Source organism: Manis javanica, chromosome 15, assembly GCF_040802235.1.
Source record: "Manis javanica isolate MJ-LG chromosome 15, MJ_LKY, whole genome shotgun sequence".
NCBI lineage: Eukaryota > Metazoa > Chordata > Mammalia > Pholidota > Manidae > Manis > Manis javanica.
The window spans coordinates 59,993,005-60,018,238 of record NC_133170.1 but is presented as its reverse complement, the minus strand read 5'-3'; the positions used below and the strand labels follow the sequence as shown (position 1 = coordinate 60,018,238).

The window sequence follows — 25,234 nt, the reverse complement described above, 5'->3', positions numbered from 1 at the left end:
GTCCAACAAGAGGATATACCCATTATAAATATCTATGCACCCAACACAGAAGCACCTAAATATGTAAAACAAATAGTAACAGATTTAATGGGGGAAACAGATTGCAACACATTCATTTTAGGAGACTTTAACACACCACTCCCATCAATAGACAGATCAAGCAGACAGAAATTAAATAAGGAAACAGAGGTTCTGAACAATAAATGAATACAGATGCAAAAATCCTCAACAAAATATTAGCAAACTGAATCCAGAAATACATCAAAAAGATCATCTATCATGGCCAAGTGGGATTTATTCCAGGGGTGCAACAAGGACGGTACAATATTCGTAATTCCATCGGTATCACAGACCACATTAATAAACCACACGATCATCTCAATAGATGCTGCAAAAGCATTTGACAAAATTCAACATCCAGCAATCTGGATTCAATGTAATCCCTATCAAAATTCCAACAGCATTCTTCAATGAACTAGAAAAATAGTTCTAAAATTCATATGGAGCCACAGAAGACCCTGAAGAGCCAAAGTAATCCTGAGAAAGAAGAACAAAGCTGGGGGTATCACGCTCCCTGACTTCAAGCTCTACTACAAAGCTACATTAATCAAAACAATGTGGTACTGGCACAAGAATAGACCCATAGATCAGTGGAAAGAATAGAGAGCCCAGATGTAAATCCAAGCATAGATGGTCAATTAATATACGATAAAGGAGCCATGTATATACAATGGGGAAAAGAGCCTCTTCAACAAATGGTGTTGGCAAAACTGGACAGCTACACGCAGGAGAATCAAACTAGATTGTCTTAACTCCATACACAAAAGTAAACTCAAAATGGATCAAAGACCTGAATGTAAGTCATGAAATGAAAACACTCCTAGAAGAAAACATAGGCAAAAATCTCTGGGACATAAACATGAGCAACTTTTTCCTGAACACATCTCCTCGGGCAAGGGAAGCAAAATAAAAAATGAACAAGTGAGACTGCATCAAACTAAAAACTTCTGTGCAGCAAGGACACCATAAGCAGAACAAAAAGGCATCCTACAGTATAAGAGAATGTATTGGTAAATTACTCATCCAACAAGGGGTTAACATCCAAAATATATAAAGAACTCACACGCTGCAACACCCAAGAAGCAAATAACCCAATTAAAAAATGGGCAGAGGATCTGAACAGACACTTCTCTACAGAAGAAATTCAGATGGCCAATAGGCACATGAAAAGATGCTCCACATCGCTAATTATCGGGGCAATGCAAATTAAAACCACAATGAGGTATCACCTCACACCAGTTAGGATGGCCAACATCCATAAGGTAAGGAACAACAAATGCTGGCAAAGGTGCAGAGAAATAGGAACCCACCTACACTATTGGTGGGACTGCAAATTGGTGCAACTGCTGTGGAAAACAGTTTGGAGGTTCCTCAAAAAAACTAAAAATAGAAATGCCATTTGACCCAATAATCCCAATCCTAGGAATTTACCCAAAGAAAACAAAATCCCTGATTTGAAAAGATACATGCACCCCTATGTTTATTACCACAGTGTCTGCAATAGCCACAATATGGAAGCAACCAAAGTGTCCATCAATAGATAAACAGATAAAGAAGATGTGGCACATTATATACAATGGAATATTATTCAGCCCTAAAAAGAAAAGAAATCCTGCCATTTGCAGCAACATGGATGGATCTAGAGGATATTATGCCAAATGAAATAAGGCAGGTGGAGAAAGACAAACACCATATGATTTCACTTATTTGTGGAATATAAAAACAAAGCAAAACAGAAAGAACAAAACAGCATTAGACTCAAACATTGAGAAGGGACTAGTAGTTACCAAGCGGGAAGGGAATGGGCTTGGTGGGGATATACTATTCAACCACTGTGATGTACATTTGATAAAATAGGAGAAAAAAAAAAAAGAAACTACAAAAAGATGCCACCAAAGAGAATCCCCAAGAGAAAATAACACAGAGAACACACGTGTGCAAGGGAAGACATTACAAATGTGCCCACTGATGGCTTTGTAAACGTCAGGCTTCTCTCCTCAAGGCTGTAAAGATGATTGGGGCAAAAGCCTGCACTGTGCTCAGTGCTAGAACCAGCTCCCCACACAGTAGTTAGGTGGGGAGAAGGACCAACGACAGACTGAAGGGCATGGTTCCCTCCTGGCCACAGCAGGGTTCTGGAGGAAGGGGACACCAGGAGGGTGACCGCAGCCTGCAGCCCAAGTCCCAGGGTCCTCAGAGGAGTCCCATCTTCATTCAGACCCTAGGCAGCAAGCCCCCTGTGCAAGGCTAGGGGCCTGATTAAAGGAGACCAGCAGACATGGAGAGTAGCCCAGCTTCTCTCTACAGGCCACTGACCAGCCAGGGACCCCTCTGGCCACAACCATGGGCAGGACCCAAGTAGACAGGGCTGGGAACTCCCAATCTCCAGGCTCCAAGCAGGCCCCAAGGATTCAGGATATCACCGGACCCCGTCTGAGCAGATCCTTCTAACAGACAAAAAGGGACCCTTAGGCTGGCCAGACTTCACTCAAATCCTGGCTTGAACACTTCCTGGCTGTATGTCTCTGGGCAAGTTACTGAACCACCCTATGCCTCCATTTCCCTACCTGTGAAAAGGGTAACAGCCACCTACTTCCTAGGGCTGTGAGTTCATGCATTTTAAACATGGTCAGAACAATGCTTGGCAATTAGTTGTTTGCTGTTACCTCAGAGCCATACCCCTCCCTGCTGCCCATGATCATCCTTCACGCTACAAGGTCCACTAGAAGGCCCCAGACCAAGTCATGGGTGCGCACACCCATGCCTGCAAGAGCTTTGCTTTCAGAGCCCAAGGGAGACCTGGGGAGACTGGGGGAATCCATGGCCCTCCTATACCACACCCACCCTCTGCTGCCAGCTGGAAGCCAGGGACTCCCCGCTTCCGCCCTCCTCCCTGTACACTGCTTCTGCACACACTCAGCTATTTATAGCCTCTGGCAACACTCCAAACACAAGGCCGCCTCTGCCTTTTAATAGACACAGGGCTCCTGCCCACGCTCCCATGGCCCAGGCATCCATGCACAGAAGACTCCCCCAACTCCAGCCCACTAGCCCCTCCTGGCAGGAGAGGGAGCTGTGCCCCCTCATACCTGCTGCCTCAGGGCCTGAGGGCAGCTCACCTGATGATACCCAGGCAAGCGGTTCACTGCATCCCTGAGCCACAGCCACCTGCTGGCCTCCAAAGGACCAGGCACACCAGTGGCAGTGCACCTATGTTCCAGAGGGGCCACACCTTGGTGGAAGGAAGTCCCCAAGCCCTCAGTCCAGGCAGGGCAGAGAAACCCCACTCCTGGACACACACCACCACCACCACCAAAGAAATTACATGCAGATTCCACTCTGAACCGACACTTCCAGGGAGATGGACTTAAACAGGTGAGTTGGACGCTACTGTGCAGGTGCTGGCAGGACTGCTTCCCAGTCCCCTGTGCACTGGGGAGGAAAGGGCCAAGTCCTGCTATGGTACTGCCTCTGAGAGACTCCCAGTGCAACGGGAAAGAGGAGTGTGAAGGGTGGAGAAAGCGGGCGACCAGGGCAGAGCCTTGACTGGAGGACTTGGGTGCTAGACTGGCCACGCCTGGCCTGGGCTTCCATGAGCTCTGGGCTCAGCCAACATCTCCTGGAGGACTACGGTCTCCAACAGGGTGGGGGGTGGGGGTGGCCTATGCTCTGCCCTGGGCTCCTGGAAGCCCCCACTGTCCACAGGGAGCAGGTACCCAGCCCACCTATGTGAGTATGGTAGAGAAGGGGATGCCACCCACCACTGCATCAGCACAGCAGGCACTCTCCCAGAAACCTCCATGCCTGAGAGCTGGCTGAGAAAGCCTGCCATGGTCCCCTCTGTTTTCCAGCTTCCAGGTCTGCCCAGGATGGAGAGGCAGCCTTCCGCCCTCGAAGGCCTCCGCATAGGCTCCCCAGCCCTGCCCCTCAGAAGGTGGCCCTGTAGTTAGCTGAGCACCTGCTGCCCCGGCAGGTTCCCCCAAAGGAGCCTAGAAGGGCCCAGAACCCTAAGATGGGGCTCCAGTGCAGACATGGGTGTGTGCATGACTCTCCCCCGGCCCACACAGCAGCATCTTCACCACTCTCCCCATGACCCGAGCACTGATGGGCAGGAAAAGGGCCCCGGGAGTCTTAAGTGGAGGTGGGGGCCGAGCGGAAGGCCGCAGCATGGGACAGCCACACCACACGCCCGAGTGCGCGTGCATCATGGAGTGCCACCTGTACAGCAGGGCAGCAAGAACCCAAATGCACCTACACTTTCTCTCTGAACTTCTTTTACACAAGAGTAACTTGTGATTATGAGTTTCTAGCAACCACACGCAACCTGAGCACTTCCTTTTCCCCCAGCTGTGTATTCGTGAGCCAAACAAGCTGATACGTTTATTTAACACACACATAGCAGGCCCTATGTTAAGCATTTTACAAATAATTTATTTAATCCTCGTGATAACCCTCTGAGGGGCCTTATGTTACAGGTGAGGAAACTTGAGGCACAAAGAGGTGAAGTAACTTACCCAAGTTATTTATCAAGCATCAAAGCCAGGTTTGGACCCGGGCAGCCTGGCCCTGGTGCACACACCCTGGGGCGGCTGCCTGAGTCCCCTGGACAACCTCATGGCGACTTAACTGCCACTGGTTAGCGATATTGCTGATTTAAACACTGCTACCATGAGCCCTCCTGTTCTCTTCTGCTCTCATGGTGCTACTCCAGGAGACCCAGGGGCCATGCCCACAGGCTGGAGAGGCTCTAGGCACAGGCAACACATTAGAAATGGTCCAGCCTTCTCCAAGGTGGATGCGCCACTTCACCCCAGCAGACCAATCAATTCCCCCCTCACCCCCAGCACTTGCTCACCTGGTCATTGTTAAATGGCATGTGACAGTTTGATTCCCATTTGTGAACTGAATCATCCTTTTTGTGTTTATAAGCCTCTCTGAGAACTACCGGTTCACACCCTCTCCCATTTTTCTGGTGGGTTGCTTTTCGTTAGAGTTGTAGAAATTCTTTAAATATTCCTTTTTTTTTCCAACTAATATTTTTTAAATTAAGGTGTCATTGACATACAATCTCATGAAGGTTTCACATGAGCAACATATTTAAATATTCTTGATAACTTTCCTTACTATATAATGTCTTCGTTTATTTGCTCTTTGCCAAGAGGTCTGTTTTATCTGAATCTAACATAGCTATATGACATTTCTATGGTTAATATTTTCCTAATTTATCTCTTGCCAACTTTTATTTTAAATATTTCTGTATCTTTCTTTTTCCAGTTCAATCTATGCTTTGACCTAGAACTAAGTCCCATATATTTATGATTAAAGCTATGTTTAAATTTCTCTACTGTTACCATATCAGGTTACCTTTTAATTCTGCATATGAGCCAGTTCTGGTCTGGAAGTAATACACTCTCTTTCTATTCTATTACAAGCTGACCTGTAAATCTTAATATATACATTTATGCTAAAAGCCTAAAGTTAATCAACATCTCTACCGTCCCTCACAGGAACTGTTCTAACTCCAATTATCTCTTCCCAACTTACATTTAACTAGCTTAACAGATTTGTTTAGTGGTTAATCTGTTATTGTTGTTTTTATCTGCTTCCCAAAGCAGCTATTATTTGTGTTTTATAGTCAGTATTTTATTTATCCGTGCAGCCATCAGCTTGTCTGTACACCCGCCCCTGTTCCTCCTTCTGGGACCACTGTCCGGAAACATCATCCTTCAGCAAACATCTTTTGGTGGAGAAACCTTTTGTTTGCTTTTATGAAAATATTACTTTGCCCTGTTTCCTAATTGACAGTTTAAAAGAACAAAAACTTCCAAGCTGAGTTATTTTCTCTCAAGATTCTGAAAATATTATTCTACTATCTTCTGGCTTCTACTATTTTTGCTGAAAAGGCTGCTCATAGTTTAACTTTGTAGATACTCTGTCTTTTTCCTCTTAACAGTTTTACTACAAGCTAGGTATCTAAGTGTATACTTAAACTTATACTGCTTGAAAGAATATGCTTTAAATCTAATGACTCATGTCTAGGATCAATTCTGAAAAATTATCAATTTGAGATTGCATCTCCCTAGTCTATGATTCTGAAATTCCTATTACAAGTATATTGGATCTTCCCATTCTATCCAGTCCTTAACTCTGCTTTCATATTTTCCAATTCTGTGTCTAAGAATCATTATAGAGAATTCCATATGGACTAACCTTCAATTCACTGATTCTCTTTTGCTGTGTCTAATTTGCTGTTCAGCACTTCTACTTAAATTTACAAATTCAGTAATCATTTTCATTTCTAGTTTCATTTTTGCCAATTTCAATTAATTCTGTTGTCATACTTCCAAATCCTTGTCTTATAATTCCATAATTTAAATTCCATAGTTGTTTCTGCCATTTGTTATTTCTGATTTTCATTCATTGTATCTTACTTTCTCCTGTGTTTTGGAATTTTGGATTCTAAAAAGTTTGAATTCTGTTTTGGATACAGACCTTACGTTCAGTGGAGCCTTTACTGTGGGAACACTAGGAGGTCAAGTTTGAGGGGGCAACCTTCCAAGATAATTTATATTTTTGCTTTTGCCAAATTCTCTAGAACATTATTAATCTGGAATCACCTTAATTTGTCAACTTCCCAGAGAACAGAGATGGTACAAAATCCAATTCTAAGCTCATGTATGCAAAGACCTACAATTATTTATTCTTAGGGGAAACTACCCACCCCCCACCAACCAAGGCCAAGATTTTCAATGTCTATTCCCTTTGTCAGCAAAAGGGTATTCCTCCTAGTCATACAACACTGAGGTATTGTAAGTATTATGGAAATCCTATCATGGGAAAGCCTCAGTCTCAATTCTATACTCTTTCTCCTGTCCCTCACACACCACTGCTGGACCCACATCTCTACACCATGGAGACAGGCCCACACTGCTGCTGGACCCACATGTTTACACCATGGAGACAAGTTCCACTGGGAAGTAGTTTAGCCACGGAGGTATACAACTCTAGTGTTCAGTCCCCTTTTGCTTCTTCCTCATTTTTTATACACACAGCCATGCATAGACATTTAAAAAGGATATTTATTATACTTTTTCCAGCATTTGTATGTATCGTGTATAAGGTTTTTCAGCTGTTTTGTTCACTGTCATTGTCATAAATGGAAGTCCAGTAGCATTTTCCAAAGGTGACAAGAGGAACTGAAGCCCATCTAGGAACAGGAATCAAGCCAGTCACCTCAAGGCATTTCCAGCTTCAACTCTACAAGAAGTCCCTGGCATACCCTTCCACAGAACAAAGCATGAGTCCAGGACAAGTCCCTGGAGAGTCTGCCTTTTTCCAGGCTCACCATTCCTGGAAAGCAAGCTTCCAGGCAAAGGTCAAGGACTATACACAAATATTACTTTTCCCTCTTCTGTAATCTTATTGAACCAAAGTTTTTTAAGGCATAAACCCGTAAGTACCAAGAAAGCAGGAGAGAACTACAAAAATGAAATTCTGAAGTTGCAAACAGTTACTCAGTGTGGTCAAATGACCACAGAGACTCCTAAGTTAGATGTGGAGAAAGCAGAGAAGCAACATGATTTCTACCACAGATCCCTCCAAAACTCAGGAATTAGTGGCACCGGTGTCTCTGGACAAGTGGGGTAAAGGTAAGTCCAAAGACAGAAGCGTTATTGGTAAGAGGCAACCAGATCCTCAAATCTCACTGCCACTCACCATGGCTGAGGGCTCCCCTCACCCCAACCCAACAGAGTAGAAGGCCACCTTCTGAAGAAGATAAAATAGAGAGCCTCTGGACAGGGGGGAATACTTGAGGGCATGGGCACCACACTGAAGCAAGAGTGTATTCCTATGGCCTCCAGGGTATTGGCAGCCAGGCCTGTTACCTCCACCCCCTAAACAGAAAACAGACAATACTTCTCAGGAGGATCTAACAAGGTTCAAAAACAGCCCAACTGGATCATCCTACAGTTAACGAGTCCCACTCATGAGCTCAGAGCTTTCAGTTGGTATTAAGGTCCATCCGTAAATATGAACAGGTCTAAGAAAGCCACTTAGCTGAAAGACAGGGCTAAAAACAGACAAGAAAAAATAAAATAGAGAAAACAGAGATTATGCATGGAGAAAATAACATCAAAACTTTGTATCTTCAGAGATAAAAGGTAATGTACCCATGAAAAATAAATAGGATGGCATTGTTAAAAGACCAGAGGAAAACAGAGCTCTCGGGAATTAAAAAGAAGTATATATGTTGGCAGAAATGAACATGCACAGAAAGATTAGATAATGTTGAAGAAGTCTCACAAAAAAGTAAAGTAAACACACAAAGATACAGAAAGAGGAAAGAAAAGACAAGGAATTTGGAGGCCCAATCCAGGAAGTTCAAAACCTAAATAAGAGTTCCAGAAGTGTGTGTGTGTGTGTGTGTGTGTATATGTATGTATATATATGTCCTGTGGTTTTATATATATATATATATATAAAATTATCAAATCACTGTTGTACATCTGAAACCAATATAATATTGTACATCAACCATATTCCAATTTTTTTTTTAAGTTTCAGAAAGACAAAGGAAAAAAAATCAAAGACCAGTACAATGGATAAAAACAGGCACCCCACCAAGGCACATGACTGTGAAATTTCACAGCAGTGGGCACAAGAAGAGACCCTACAATAAATGTCTAGCCAGACAGAAACATCATCTATGAAAGATGAGGATGAGGAACAGCTTTGAACTTCCAACAGCCAATACTTGGGAGCTGGAATACAATGGGGCAATGTTTCACAATTTGGAGAAAGATTTCCTATTGATGAGCCTATACCCAGTTAACTATCAGTGAAATGTAAAGGCAGAAAAGAGAAATGCTAGATCACAAAAATGTACCTCCACCCTTTCTCAAAAGGTACTAGAGGATATGCTCCACCAAATGAGAGCATAAAAAGAGAAAAGAGGATTCAAAACACAGAATACAAAAACCTAAGGATCCAACACAGGAGTTATGCAATGGGTGTCCTCAAGATGATGAGCAAGAGACACGAGGGGACAGCTGGCCCAGGACGGGAGCCACAGTCTGCCCAAAAATTCTGTTCAAAGTTCTGGCTGACCCATAACTACACAGGCACAGAACACATTCCAGGCAAACAAGTAAGCCAAAAGGAACTAAAGAGATATTTCAGCAGCTGCCCACCAGAGAAGAAAAAGTCAATAAATATAGCCCATGTAACTATCTGCTAACACAAAAGCAACACAAAAAAAAAGCAATAGGTATGAGAAACATAATCACTGAGAGGAACATAATTCAGCATCTCTACAACTATCATTCATAGCATTCAGCTATAATCCGAGATTGTATGAAAAACAGGAAAACATCTCATATTCAAGAGAAAAGACAATCAGTTGAGACTGACTTGATGATCAGATGTTAAAATTAGCAAAGTTTTTTTTAAATCACAATATCAGAAGTAGGCTCAAGGAAGCAAAGGAGAATATGCTCTAAAGAATGCATGGATAGGATATCTCAGCAGAGAAAAAATACCTATAAAAGAGAACCAAGTAGAAATTCTAAAACTGAAAATCTGAAAAACTCACAAAGACAAGCTGAAAATAAATACATAGAAATAAGTGTATCATGCCAATATAAGCTAGGGTGGCTATAAAATGAAATTTTTGTAACACCAAGATACCAAAATGATAACTTATTCCCTTGTTGAGACCCCCATCAGTGAGCACTACTTCCCAGTATTAAAACAACTTCTTGTAACTATGAAGTATCATTTCAAAAAGAATTGAGATGCTTTGACTTCTACTGGAAAAACTGTTCATTTCCCAATTTCCATCTTATTTCTCCTGTCTTCAATTAAGCATCTATCCATACATGGGTATTTCTGGGCTTTCATTCTATTCCACTGTCTATTTAGCTATCTTGCATTGAGAGTTTACCATTGTAATTACTATAGCTTTACAGTGAATCCAGAAATCCAGTAGGCACCCTTGTTCTTTTTTTTCAAGACAGCATTGGCCCTTTTCAGTCCTTTGCATTTCCAAATTGTTTTACTGTGAGGAGTAATTATAAAGTTTAATCCTATATTCTTTTTCTGCATCCAGTGAGATAATCCTTAATTTTTCTTTACTCTGTTAACATGGCAGATTAGATTCGAATTGTTATGTCAACCATGCACTTCTAGAATAAAGAGATGTGCTCTTGATTCTTATTTTTACATATTGCTGGATTCGATTTATAAATGTTTTAAGAACTTTTCTTGCTTATCTTACATTCGTTAGGGATATTAGCTCTATTTCTCTCCTTGCTCTATGCTATGTTACCATATCTTTTATTGCCTTCCTTTCAATTTGAGAATTTTCTCTTTTTCCATTTGTCCCCTTTATTAGCTTGAAAGTTATCTTTCTATCCTTTAGTAGTTACCCTAGAGATTACAGCATGACCTCTTGATTTATCAAAATCTAACATTAATTGGTAGTTTCTGGACAATGTAAGAACTTTCAGATTAAATACCATTTTCACTCTACCACATACAGCAATGTTGTCCTGTGGTTTGTTTTTATATGTATTTCAAAGTCAAGAACACATTTCTCTCATAAATATCTAAATATTTAAATTTTTCATTGTTCTTCCTTTCTGCATATTTTCCTTCTGCCTGAAGAATACCCTCTTTACTTGATACCTCCAATCCTGAAGGAGTCTCACTTGATACACAAGTTTAGGTTGACAAGTCTTTCTTTCGGCACTTAAGGCAATCAATTCTCTTGTCTTCTGGCTGCTATTTTTGAGAAGTTAGCTGTTGATACAACCATTACTCTTTTGATAGTAATGCCTTTTTCTCTGATGCTTACTAAGATGCTGTCTGGTTTTCAGAAGTCTAGCTTCTGATTGGAGCAGGTTTTTTTGATTTTTTTATCTTGAGGTTCACAAGTCTTCTTGAATCTGTGGTTTAATGTCTTGTTTTACAAGGTTTTCAGCTATTGTCTCATCTACCTCATTCTGTCCTTTATTTCTGTGGCTCTGATTACATAAATCTTCGACTTTCTCACTTCACCCTCTATTTGTCTTTCCCTGTCTTCTGTATTATACATCTTTTTCTCTCCTGGGTTTAGTCCATTATCTTCTGATCTACATTTCAGTTTACCATTCTCTCTTCATTTGTACCTAATCTTATAAAATCATTTAATAGTTCTTAATTCCTGTTAGTCTGCAGGTTTTTCATTTGGTTATGTATTTTTCTAGCTCTCTGTTAAAATTCCTGTCATATCCTTGATCACACAGTGAGCACTGCTATTTTTCAGTACGTGTGATAACTCCAGTATGGAGCTCATCCAGGTCTGCTTAAACTATGACGTTTCTGCTGACTATTCATACTAAATGATCAGTCAATTATTGTATGTGCAAAATTGTTTGTAGAAATTATGTGAGGCCTAGAGTGGTTTTATTTCTAGAATGATGTTACATGTGCTTCTGGTAGGCAGCTACAGGAACCACTAATCCCAGAACACCTTAATCCAACTTTAGAGTTTGTCTTCTTTTGGTTCCCCCTCACCCCTATGTCTCTGGGGTCCCAATCCAGGACTTCACTGTACCCCCCTTTTGTTTTGAACTATAATTCCTGTCTTCCTAGCCACAAGGCTATCAAATGCAATGCTCTGCCTTTTAGTTACCCATATGGAAGGACTGAAAACAGACTACAATGTCACAGTCACCCCCTAGGGCCTCAGTTCTCACACAGATCCTGGCCTGCTGGGTCACTATCTTCTTACCTGTACAATGCTCTCAACTAGAGATATTTTCTTAGTTTGTCTGTCTTTTCCAGGTGCTTTCAGAAACAGGTTGTCCTGATTACCAAACAGGAAGCCTTCATACCTACTTTTTACCTAACTTTTAGACATATTTTCAGGACCATGTAACACCTAAAGGGGACACCCTCTACACATACAAAGAAACCAACATCACTGATAGATAAGGCTGCCCAGGAAAAGTGCTAATCAAGAACTCAGAGACCCCAGGGCAGGGTCCTGAGAAAAGTAACTTCCTTTCCAAAGTGCAACTCAAGAGGAAAACAGAATTGATTTTTAGCCAACTTTATTATTTCACACTGTTATGGACTGAGTTGTGTTCCCCCAAAACTCATAATCCCCAATGTGACTATACTGGGAGATAAGGCCTTTAAAGAGGTAATTAAGGTTAAGTTAGGTCATATGGGTGGGGTCCCTACACCTGAAATCAATGTAATGTTGTATATCAACTATACTTGAATTAAAATATAGTTGGAAATATGAAAAGAAAGGGTGGGGCCCTAATGCAATAGGAACGGTATCCTTATTAGACACAGAAGAGATACCACGAGTGTGTACACATACAGAGAAAAGGCCATGTGGGGACACATCAGGAAGGCAGCAATCTGCAAGGCCTCACCAGAAAAACCAACCCTTCCAGCACCTTGACCTTGGACTTCCAGCCTCTAGAACTGTGAGAAAATTAATTTCTGTTACTTTAAGCCATGCAGTCTGTGATATTCTAACACAGCAGCCCCAGCAGCCAAACACACAGACAGCACACATCACAGTACTATGTTGGAAAGCTGACTGGGACACCATTCATACTAGAAGACCACAAATCCACTGGCACCTAAATCCATGAGAAGAGCCTGACAAGTGGGCTTACACAACAATCCTACTAAAAGAGTAGTGAAAGAGTAGAAAGCATGCTGAAGATGACTTGAAAAGCAGAGACTTTGGGGAACCAGTCGTCTCAAACAGTCTCCCTTAATTCTTTAGCCAATCGTGACAGGTTATGCAAGAACAAGGCACACACTCAGCCAAGAACTACATGAAGCTCAGTGAGACCCTTGTACCCTGAGAAGCTTCTCACCAGATTCTAAAATAGTTTGTCTACAGGTTTCTCCCATACCCCCTACTACCATTACCACGACATGTGAAACCAGGATTCTGCCATGCCAAGATCTTGTCCAATGCACTAGTATGCCCCGTTACCTGCAGCTCCTCACAACCTACAGCAAATGCCTCTGTCCCTCTGGTGGGTGGAAGCAGCATGGCGCACTGCTAGTGGGCACACACATGCACATCCACCCCCAAACCCAGACCAGCATCCCCAGCTAGCCCAGTGACCTGCCCTCTGTCAGCACAGAAACCACAAGGCTCAAACACAGGAAGCAGCCTCTCTGGCTCTCCTCAGACACCAGACCAGCAGAAGTGAGCACCCTTCATAAAGTGGCTATTTCCAACCTATATAATCTAGCACTTCTGGAGGGGAAGAGATGCTCACAGCTTTCCACCTAGGGCTACCTGCCATCTCACCCAGCTTCTGCCCCACTGCTGTTATCAGGGAAGCCTCAAATTTTTTTAAAAAAAATTAAAAATCCAGTATGGCCATTTCTTGGTATGTAATAAAATTTTAAAACACTTGTCCTATGACCCAGAAATTCCTCATCAATTCATCCTGAGACACAATCTGCATAAACTGTATATAATCAGAAAGCCCATCAATAAACTATATAAAATGCAGTATATATCCAAACTTCGAAATTACACACAGCTGTTAAAAAGATCAAGGTAGATCCTTACAAATTACAAAGATTGCCACAACATATCTGAGTTTAAAAAGCCATGACATGCAATAAAACGGATGCAAGTCACAAAGATGGTGGGCAAAAAATGGACACAGAACAGTTCATTCTGTAAGATTTCATTCACATAAGGCACATAAACAGGCAAAACTAGCATATGCTGCTATAAGTGAGGATAGCCGTTACCCCTAGGTTCAGGTGTGGAGACTGGAATGGATCAAAAGAGGGCGTGGGGGGGTGCTGGTAAATTTCTGATTCTTGATCTGGAGGCTCATTACATGGGTATACTCAGTTTGTGGAAAGCCATCAAGCTGTCACTTACAATTTCACTGTTCTATATGTATTTTATAATCCAATTAGATGTTTGAAAAAGAGCAATACCAGTAAGGTTGAAAAAAGAAAAACCCTATTTCTCTAGATACTTCCACAGATACAGAGGTAAAATGTCTGGAAGGATAGCTGCCCAACCTAAGAAGGCTCGCTTCTGGAGGAGGACTCAAATAGGGGCAGGAGTGGTAAAGGGCACCCTGTGTTTTTTTTTTATCTATAACATCTTAATTTCAGCAGTTGAATGTATATATTATTTGTGAAAACAAAATTAATAGAATTTGAAATCGTAAAAGACGCCATGACCAAAGTGACGGCTCTCCACCAGCAGCCATATCACAGGGCAGCTAACCAGGAGGCCCCTGGGTGAGGGGAGGTTTGGGAGCAGTTTTTCAGGGTAGGGAAGGCAGGACTGCATTACCTTGGCTTTCTTCCCCCAGGGGGCACTGCAGGACCCCTCTCAGGTTGGGGGTTCACCGGAGGGGCCAAGGCAGGTGGGAAGAAAACAAGAATTCACCTTTCTGCCCCACTATTTTCTAAGCGCCAGAGCAGAAGGACCCTGAGCCCCTGTGTCCTCAGGGCCCAGAGAAGCTGGCCCTCCTCATGAGGCCTGGTCCACAGGGCTCCTCTCTACCCCACCCCCACAGAAGCCAGCAGTTCCAGGGAGGCCCTGGTCCTCCCAGCTGGTGAGCACCTGAAGGGAATGTCGATTCTGGGGTGAAAAGTAAAAGTCCCCGAAGTACACAGAGTACAAGGGTTTCCTAGCCCATGGCTGCCGGCCAGGGCTCTGAGACTCCCCACCTTTCAGAGTCAAGGAGACAGGTGGGACGGCTGTGAAGGACGCCGCACAGCAGAAGGCGCTGTCCCTAGCATCTGACGGCCCTGGGCACCGCTGCACCAGCCAGAAGGGACATCGACGCCAGAGGCAGCGGTTCCGCTCGGGCCGAGAAGGCCGGCCCTCCTCCAGACCGACAGGCGGCAGCTGGCCTGGCCACGCCTTCCAAGAGGCCGCGGAGCCCCGGCCCCAGGGTTCCCATCCGCCTCCCTTTACTTCCAGAGCCAATTTTAGCCTCCCGGGCGTTAGAGCGCAGTTGACACTTCGGCAGAGGGACGTCTGTAAACAGGCGCAGGCGCTCGCCGCACAGGACCGCGGAGAGAAGCCCCAAGAGCGGCCTCCTTCCCGGCGCCCCACCCGCCACCCAGCCCGGCCGGGTGCGGAGCCGCGGGCAGAGGAGAGAGACCCGGGCAGACCTACCGCAGGCAGACCCGCGGAGAAGCCCTGACCCAGGCAGTGCGCGGCAGGCACCTCCAGGCCCCGAGCTGTGGACCCAGCCCGGAGAAAAAGCCCTGGAGGGCGCCAGAACCGGGTCCCCGCCCCAGCCAGGAGCCCGTGGGAACAAGCCTCCCCGCACGGTGTCTAGAGCAGCTCCGGGACTGCTCCTCCCGCCTGAGAGTCCCGGCGGTGGCCAGGTTCCGGCGGCGAGGTGCGTACCCGAGCTCAAGATGAAGGGGGCCCGGCAAACCCTCCCTGGCCGAGTTGGGGACTGCCGCTAGCACGGCCCACCCACGGCCTGTACCTTCGCGGACAGGCAGCCCCGGGGCGCCCGCAGGCCCGGACCCGCGCGCAGGAAAGGCCATGGCCCCCGCCTCCGGCAGCTCCGGGCGAGCGACGCGGCCGACCGGCCTTCCTCTCCTGCAGCGGCCGGGGGGCGGGCACCGAAACCCGAGCCGCCCTGGAAGACTCGTGGGCGCCAGGACTTGGCAGGGGCCAGCGCTCCTCCCGACCGGCGAACCCGAACCAAATTTGCTGCCGGGCAGCTGGCACCGCGGGGACGTCCGGCTGAAGACAGTCCACCCCGACGGGCGGTCGGCCGACCGGCCGGGGCGCACGCACCGCCCCATGCCCCGCTGATGCCACTCCACAAGCTCAGTACCTCCCGTAGATTACAGGTGCTCCACCTGGGGCGATTTTGCACCGGCTCTTCGGAGGACGTTTCGGTTATCACACTAGCGTTTAAGGGGCGGAGGCCGGGATGCTGCTAAACATCCCGTAGAGCCCAAGACAGCTATGCGCCCGCCTCCTACGCGCACACACACAGCGAAGAATCATCGCGTCCGCAGTGCGAAGCGCGGAGGCTGAGAAACTGTTCTAAAATAAGGTCTATCTACCCAGCCAGGACCCTGCCTGAGGGTGCTCCCCAGTCTTTCTCAGAACTTACTCTCAGGCCCAGGTTGCGTCCACAAGAACAGGCCAGTGTCTGCAAGCCCATCTGGCCCTAACCTGATGCTACTGCTCCTCACTTGCATTACCCTGAGCTCCCAGGAAGAGACTGAACGCACTGGCCCTTGAGGGTGGACTTCCTAGAGAAGGGGCAGCCCAGGGCTGTGTAATCACAACAGGCAGAAGAATCATGTCCAGTGGCTAAAACAGGTAAGCGCAGACAGCAATGTGGAAAAACGCCCAGTGTGCCTCTCTCCCAGCACAGCAAGCTGCTGCTCAGGACTGGTAGAGCGGGCATGTGCAGCAGGACAGCCAGAACTTTACGGAGTCCAATCCAGGCGGCCACCAGGTCCTTGTTTCAGTGGGAAAAAGTGGGCATGCACAATAGTGCACACACACAGTCCCTTGGGTTTGTCTGTTCATGGGGGAAGGGTCCACCGCCTTCATCAGATTCTCAGAGGGCCCTGACAGAAAGGACCAGTGTAGAATCAGGGCTTTCACTGGAATCCCTATAGTTGTTGTTCCTCCTGTGAACAGTGCCAGGGGAGAGCCAGGTGCTATTTGGGGACTCTCCATGCCCAAAAAAGATCCTGCAGGGTAGCACCTCCCAAGCTGTGGGAAGCCATGGGGTCTGTAGGGTCTGAGTTTCTTCTCACATCTCCTACCTTAGAAGAGCCTCCAAGAGCAGAGGAGGGTACCCAGTGCTCCCAAAGGGCAGCCCAGGCACACAAGGCAGAGCCTGGAGTGCCCAGCAGGTACAAGGTCAGGTAGGACAGGACACCCTTCCCCGGGCAAGGGTACCAATGGCCCAGGCTCTGTGGTTTGTCCTGCCTGCTGTGCTATCACTGTGCTGGGCCTAAGGATCACTTCACTCATCATACACACCTCTCCCTGAGAAAATGGACATCTCTGGGTAAAAGTAGCCAGCCTTTGAGGGCAGACAGGGGCACATCCTGGCGGGACACTCCAGACTCAGTTCCTCCTCCCAGCCAGCCACTCCTGACATTCCACTCAAAAGACGCTCCACCTCACCCCAATGAGAACCTGATCTGAACCCCAAGTAGAGACAGATGTCAGGAGCCCTTATGGGATACATGGTATGTCAGGGACACCTACCACAAGGCACAAGGGCCACATGACCTGCTCCCAGGGACACTGGGTCAGGCCCAGAACACAAAAGACACAGAACCAACTCAACACTGACTTAACAGTTAACACTGTATACCCTTGTTACAGCATAAATTCTGTCTTTTCTTCTAGGCCTGCACCATTCAATATGGTAGCCACTAGCAAAGTAAGGCTTTTGAGCACCTGAAATATGCAAAGTCTAAACTGAGATGTTTTCTCAGTACAAAATACACACTGGAACTTGGATGACGGTACAAAGTAAAACAAAATGTATCCTTAACTGTAACATTGATTACATGTTGAAATGAGTAATTATTTTGTATATATTAGGTTAAATAAAATATACCATTAATTTCACCTTGTTCAGGATTGAATACGTGTCCCCTCAAAACCAGTATGTTGAAACACACCCAATATGATGGCATGTGGATATGGGCCTTTGGGAGGTAATTTGACTGGTTCCTGATGGTGAACCCCCATGATAGGGTTAGTGGAAAAGGGACAAAGAGCTCCCTCCCACCTCTGTCCCTACAAGCAGGGAAAAAGGCCTCATGAGGACACAGTGAGAAAGCGGCCACCTGCACGGCAGGCAGAGGGCCCTCAGAAGAACCCCACCATGCTGGCAACCCAATTTTGGACTTCCAGCCTCCAAAACTATGAGAAATTCTGTTAGTTTAAGTCACCCAGTCTATGCTACTTTGCTATAGCAGCCACAACAGTCTAAGACACACCTTTTTTCTTTTAAAGACTAATAGAAAATTGTAAGGTATATACTGGTTCACACTATCCTTCCTGTGGCTCCTCCTCCTACAACAGCGTGTGCCATAGGGGGCAGGGTAATTCTAAGCAGCAAGCCACGAGCCTGACAGGACGCCTCCCACGAAGTCAAAGGAGCCAGAGGGCCAGCTCCGCCCTCACCTGGGCTTGGGGAAGAGGAATGATTACGGACCACAGCTCCTCAAAGGTCAGGGCAGTGGCCACCGGAATGCCTGGTTTGACCACGCGAAGCACCCAGTGACCCCCACCTCACTCCCAGGGCAGGACACAGTCCTTTGGACTCATCTCACCCCAGGCTGCCCCACCACGCAGAGTGCAGTGCTCAGCATTGCCCAAGCCAGGAAATGGGAGCCAAGGAAAAATGCAGTCTTTCGAGGGGCGCATCCCACCGTAACAAGCCTAATCAGGGGGGCCGGTGAGACTGCGAGGCCGACCGACACGAATTAGGTAGAGGGCTCCAGGTCTGAGACTGTCCTGCCCTGGAAGGCGGCCCTCCCCCCTCCAAGGCCTTCCCTTCACTGCAGAGCGCTCATTCCCGGGAAAAAGCATCTCAAAACAGCACTTACAAGACAGAGAGAGAAACAAGTTCAATACCACCAGTACTTTGCTTCCACCACAAGAAACGGCTCCAAAAAGAACCATGACGCCCCCTCCCACATTGTGCCCAGGTACTAACAAGGGGGTCTCTGTCCTGCGGTCTCTGCACTCAAGCTACTCAGCTCGAAGTCCCACGCCGAAAACTCACTTGCTTTCGGGTGTAGACCGCTAACGCCCCGCTACACTGCAAAGGAGACGGATACCGCGGGGTACGGATGGGATGGGGACTCCCGGACCCCATCAGCGGCAGCGCGGGGATCACCGGCCCGCCCTTGCGTATCCGACCCCGCCCTCCGCGGGTTTCCCAGACTCTGCGCTTCGACCCCGCGGCGGCGGGGAACCCGCGCTGCATGTGTAATGGGGGCTGGGAACAAAGACGCGCAGCGCCGGCACCGGCCGCCCGGGCTTGGCCCCGCGGCGCTGGCGCACGGCTCCCCACGCTTCTCGTGGCTGCCCGGAGCCCTGCGAACCCGAGCCCACACCGAAGTGGGCGCGCCCGCACGTCAACAAAAAAGCCGGTGTCCCGGTCTTGAGACGACGCCTTCCCGCGGAAGTCCGCGCGCACCAGCACCCGCGCCAACACTCACGCCAGCCGAAAGCCGCCCCGCGAGTCACCCGGCCCCGCCACGTGCTTCTCGGACGCCAGAGCCCGCGCAGACCCGTTGGGTGCTCTTGGGCCCCACCTCCCTCCCAGGCGCCCAAAACAAAGCGGTGCTGTGGGCGGCCGCTCCTCGCGACCTGGAGCCGCCGCAGGAAAGGAAGGGGCGTCTCGGTGGACGCTGGGCAGCCGCTAGTAGGGTGGGACGGAGGGGTCCCCGAGTGTGAAGCAGCCCCCTTCGCTTCGCGCGCGCAGCAGCAAGGGTCGCGCGATCCGGCCCCCAGCCGCCGCTGCACCTACAGTCCGGCCCTCCGAGCCACCTTCCCCACGCTTCGGTCCCCCTCTCACTCCTGGGTCGTCCGCGTAGCCTGAACCTCGGGGTCCCGGCCCCCATCCTGGGGTCGCCGCATAGACGAGACCGCGAGCGGGGCTCCCGGCGCGCCCCCAGCCCCGCCCGGGAGGTGCGAGCCGGCTGCGCGGAGGCCGGGCCCGCCCTGCGTTGGTAAACACCGCCCGCCCCCGCCGCGCCCCGTCCATACCCGCGCACAGCGATCCCCAGAGGAGGGCGAGGGCCGCCCAGGGCGCCGTCATGTTCTGCGACGCCTCCCGCGGACGCCCGGAGCCCGCGCGTAGGGCCCGGCGGCGGCCGCGCTCTCCTTCCCGCCCCTTCCTTCGGCCTCACTCCCCGCGCGCTTCCTGCGCCTCCGTCCGGCAGCTGCAGGCTCCGGCGGCCAGGCTCAGGGTCGCTGCGGGCAGCGCGGGCTGCGGCCCGGGTTCCGAGGCGACGCGGGGGCCGGGGGGCGGCGGCGGGGCGCGGGCCGGGGCGCGCCCGGCTCAGGCATAGCGCGGCGGGGCTGAGCCCGGGCCCCGGGCGCAGGGGCCGAGTCCGGAGGGGCCATGAACGGGGGAGGGGCGGGGGGAGGGGAGCTGAACCGCGTCCAAAATGGCTCCCGAGCGCGGCGCGGAGCGGCCGGCGGGGAAGCCCGGATGTTGGATACAAAGGGGCGGTGAGCTGGGCGGGGGCGGGCCCTCCGGCCGCGTGGTCCGCGCCCCCGGGGGCGGAGCCCCGAAAACAGCAACACCGAGGCTCCGCCCCGCCCAGGGACCGCGCGCCCACTGGCGCTGAAGCGCAAGGAGGGGCGTGCGCGGAATGTTGGCTCAGGCCTTGGACGCCAGGACCTGGGACTACCTGGGTGCCCGGGACCCTGGACCTCGGATACCGGGACTCCCGGGTCCCTGGGCACCCCGACCCGGGACCTTCGGACCTGGCACTCCGGACGCGGGACCCCTGGATTCTCCGTGCAGGAGCCCATGCTCCCGAACGCCTGCTGCCCTGCGGCCCGGACGTGGGCAGTCGACCCGGGACTCTGGCCTGGATTTCCCTTCGTTTCCTTCCCACACCTGTGAGGTGGGGGCCACAATGAACCATAGGAGAGTCGTGTCTTCCTTGATGGGCAAATTAATCAATAGGAAAAGACTGACTTACTCCACCCCAAACAAAGGCGTGACAGGGGACCCATCCAAGTAGGGGGGGCCTGGAGCTCCGCACAGCGAATTGCAGTGGTTATAAAGGGCCTCGGCAGCGTGCTTCCCCACTCTCACCCCAAACGATCCTCAGCACCCCACCAGTCTGCACCTTCAGAATTTTCCCAGTTGCCCCCAGCCCAGCAGCTGGCGATCCTGCTTAGCAATGACTTGCTGTCCGCCTCACCGCCAGCCACCTCCTTGGGCCGATTCTCCATCTCAGATTCCACCTTCCTTATCACCCAACCAGAGTCTGGGGTCAAGATGGGGCTCCCAGCTAAAGCTGGAGAACCCAGCACAGCTCAGGGGCGAGGTGCGGGATCCTTGCATACAGAAAGTGTTCTCTGCAGTCTCCAGACTTGCCACAGCCTTCCTGGCGCAGAGCAGGACAGGAGCAGCGAGAAAGGAGGTGGGACTGGAAGTCTGAGTTATTACACTGCTGTAGCTCAATTTCCTTATACAGAAATGAAGAGGTTAAATTCCTTCTGTGCTTTGCATTTTTTAAATAGCAGAAATCATATTCAAACAAATTTTTATGAACATATTGTCTTGATTGAAGTTGAAATGAGGGTCCCCCACCCCCCATTTCCAAATCAGGAGGAACTCCTCAGGGACCACTCTTAGGAGTCACTACCCAGAAATCTTTCTGGGTCTCTAAAGTTCTCTTCCAGCTCTGGAAAATCCTGTGTTGAAAATTACAGCGCCCCCTTGCCACAACCCCTGTATAGTAACAACTGAATTCTACCATGTGCCAAAGGAGAAGCAGTGCAAACGGGGCACCCTGGCTGTGTATTGGGAGGGCATTTGGCAATCCCACAGGAGTGCACCATTATCAGCCAGGCACACTGTCCTGCTTTCTATTCCTCAGACACATTAAGGTTGTTTCTGCCGTACAGCCCCCAAAATCCCCATTACACTGCTGGAATATTCTTCCCCTGGTCCTCTTGGGAGACTGAAATCCACGTATGGGATCAGCCTCTCTCTGCCAGCGTTTTGTTCATTAGTCTGTTGAGCACATACTAGGTTGGTGGGGAAAGGTGATGATGGATATCTGGAAAGCAAGTTTGGTTTGGGTGTTCTTTTCTTTTGAACTACAGGAATACTAAATACTACATTTGATATCAGACATGGAGTGACTGGAAACTGAAAGGCAAAAAACAAGTGCCCACTATAGAATTTATGGCAGGGAGCTCTGCCATTCAGGCATTCTCTGTGTTGGGACCACTCTTCTCCTAGTCTCTCTCCTCAATAATTAAAGTCAGAACAAGGGAACTAGGAAGAAATATTGAGCTAGTGTTTCTTCAGTATTGAGCTAAATGGAAGAAGATGAAAAACTATAGTACTATATGAGCTGGTATCTGCATCACTATAAAGCATTGCATAGTGAGGGTTTAATGCATTCACTGGGCAAGATAAACTAAAAGTAACCACAGTTTTTGTATTTTCATTTAAAAAAACAGAAGTGGCCCCAGCCTCTCTGTTTCTGAGAGGTCCCGATTAGAGATATATTGTTGTGGGTAATTATGAGAGATATGGGGTAATATATATGTTAGTATATATTAGTGGGTAATTTAGGCACAGTGGTACTGCATTAAACAATGACAGGGGGTACCATTCACACTTTATAATGGGGGTGAGTCCATGGTTTCCTTGGCAATGCAATTCCCCAGATTTAATAAGCTATTTCTAATCTGTTCTGTGTGTCATCAACAGCATCAAAAGTTATTTCCTATGTATTTTTCAAACTGTTTTGTTTCTTTTCTTCCTTGCTGCCATACTTCTTTCCCCATCCTGTCTTAATGTGGCTATCTTGAGGTCAACTAAATTAATAGCCTTTGGTGGAAGGTAACTCTCTAATTCTCAAAATAGATTAGATTTATGCTGTGCTAATGGAAAATCCCAAAATCTCAATGTCTTAGGACAACAAAATGTATTTCTTACATACCCAGCATGTCCACTATGTGTCACCAAGCAAGCTGTATTTGTTGTAATAATTCAGGGACACAGGCTAAGAGATGCTACATTTTGATACATGCTTCTATTGCAGAGAGGGGGGACGGGGCAGGAAAGGAGCATGGTAAATTATATTCCGGCTCTTAAAACGTCTACTGATTCTGGGAAGGTGGTGACTAGGATGGTGGCTGCATAGTTTTTGAATCTTCCAGAATCCTCACGGACTACATGAAAAAAAAAATCTATGTACATTTACAATAAAACTAGGTGACAAAGTTTCCCCATAACACCAAAATACAAGTACATGGCGACAAACTATAAACTACCAACAACAATAAAAGCTTCATGGACTAGCAGCTGTGCAAGAGGAAGCTGAGGAAGACAAGGCGGACGAGGCACCTGGGAACAAGCAATAGAATCCCCAAATAACTAAATGATATTCATTGGAAAACATGGCTCAATAACTTAAGAATAGTGGGTGCAACTGGGAGGGGTTCCCCCAATCCAATAGCAAGTCAATGTGAGGATACTCTGGTAAGAATAGAAGGAGCTGGAACATGGTCGCTGTAAACTCTAAAACTGACCAGCCAGGTCTCCCTTTTAGGTCAGATTCCTACATTGAGGAGAAACTGCTAGAAGTGGAACCAAAACTGAGCTGGGTAAGATTATTTACTTCCAGCCATCATGTAGTAACTGGAATGGTATTTGCACAACTGCCATAACAAGGAAACTGGAAAAAATATAGGGGGCAACCATTTTAGGACATTGGACAATGCTATAATCCTTGAGAAAAATGAAACAAATAAAGTGAGCCTCCTACCGGGCTGCCCCTACTTTCTGTCTGCAGACAAATTCCAGCCCACAATGCAGGAAGCATGTCCCAAGCAGATCCAGGCAACCTCGCAGAGTGGAGGACAGACAGAGACTGGAATCAGAAAGGCTGCAACAAATCTGAGAGGCAGGGTACTGGAAAGGAGAGAGCTGCATAGAGAAAGCTGGAGCTCTGCAGAGGATGCTCCTTGGGTCTTGGGCTGAATTCTGAGTTTCACATACACATAACAAAATTCTATGAGGTGAGGAAAAGAGAGAAGAGCCATAAACTGAATAGCTCTGAGAAATCACAGAGGAAAGAGAAGTTTTTCATTCTAACCAGCCAGAGTGGAAAGTCCTCACCGAACACCCAGGACGCTCAGAGTGGAGAGTCAGGATGATGGTTCCCCCACTTCCATTCAACGTTATCCTGGAGGTTCCAACCATGGCAATAAGGAAAAAGAAAGAAAGATTGGAAAGGGAAAAGTGAAACAGTCTTTTTCTCACAAATGATATGACATACATAGAAAATCCTAAATATCCTACTGGTACAAAATACTATTAGAACTAATAAGTGAATTTAGTAAGGCTGCAAGATATAAGATCAAACAAAAATCACTTTCTATATACTAGCAATGATACCATAGAGTATTTGTTTAAGCTAGCAATAAAAACCGACAAATGGAAAATGAAATACCCTTACATCAGCATCACAAAAAATTAAGTATATACGGTCAATGAGCACATGAAAAGATGCTCAACAGCACTAGTCACTGGGGAAACACAAATCAAACTATTCAGATACCACATCACACCCATAAAGATGGCTATAATCAAAAACAAAACCTCAAACAAAACAAAAACAAAAAATAACAAGTGCTGACAAGGACATGGAGAAATTGGATCCCTTGGGCTTACTGGTATGAATGTAAAATAGTACAGCTGCTGTGGAAAACAGCAGCAGTTTTGAGGAACAAACAGTTCGTCAAAAAGTTAAACACAGAATCACTACATGACCGAGCAGTTCCACTTCTGAGCATGTACCCGAAGGAACTGAACGCAGGGACTCACATGAGTATTTGTATGCCTGGGTTCATAGAAGTATTATTCACAATATTCAGAAGGTGGAAACAACTCAAGTGTCCATCAACAGAAGAATGAATGTGTTCTATATTTACAATTACCACATGGAGGAACCTTGAAAACATCATGTTAAGTGAAATAAACCAGACGCAAGATGATATGTGTTGTATTATTCCACTTATAGAAGGTATCTAGAATGGAAAAATTCATAAAAACAAAGTAGAATAGTGGTCATGCCGGGGAGGTAAAGGGAATGGGAGTGGTGGTTTAATGGGTAAGAAGTTTAGGTTTGGGATGGTAAAAGCACTTCTGGAAATGGATGGTGGTCATGGTGGCACAACACTGTAAATATATTTAACACCCCTGAATTGTATACTTAAAAAATGGTAAATTTTATGTATACCTATTTTACTACAATTAAGAAATGTACTTAAATGACTAGGGAAAGCTTCTGTACAGCAAACGACACCATGAGCAGAACAAAAAGACATCCTACAGTATGGGAGAATATATTTGTAAATGACATATCTGACAAGGAGTTAACATCCAAAGTATAT

General features: G+C 47.3%; 1 protein-coding gene across 3 annotated transcripts in view; it reads right to left on the bottom strand.

Annotated features, from left to right (window-relative positions):
• ACVR2B (activin A receptor type 2B) overlaps positions 1-21,343 on the bottom strand; it is a 39,636-nt gene extending 18,293 nt beyond the window's left edge. For 2 of the 3 annotated variants that reach the window (XM_073223931.1, XM_073223932.1), the window contains exon 1: positions 15,564-15,898. In XM_073223931.1, coding sequence (XP_073080032.1) covers positions 15,564-15,888 — 325 coding nt within the window. In that variant the 5' untranslated portion in view covers positions 15,889-15,898. Of the gene's footprint in view, positions 1-15,563; positions 15,899-19,846 lie in introns of those variants that run through there. The other variant, XM_037014153.2, reaches the window with a different exon arrangement.
• Between the last annotated feature and the right edge of the window lie 3,891 nt (positions 21,344-25,234).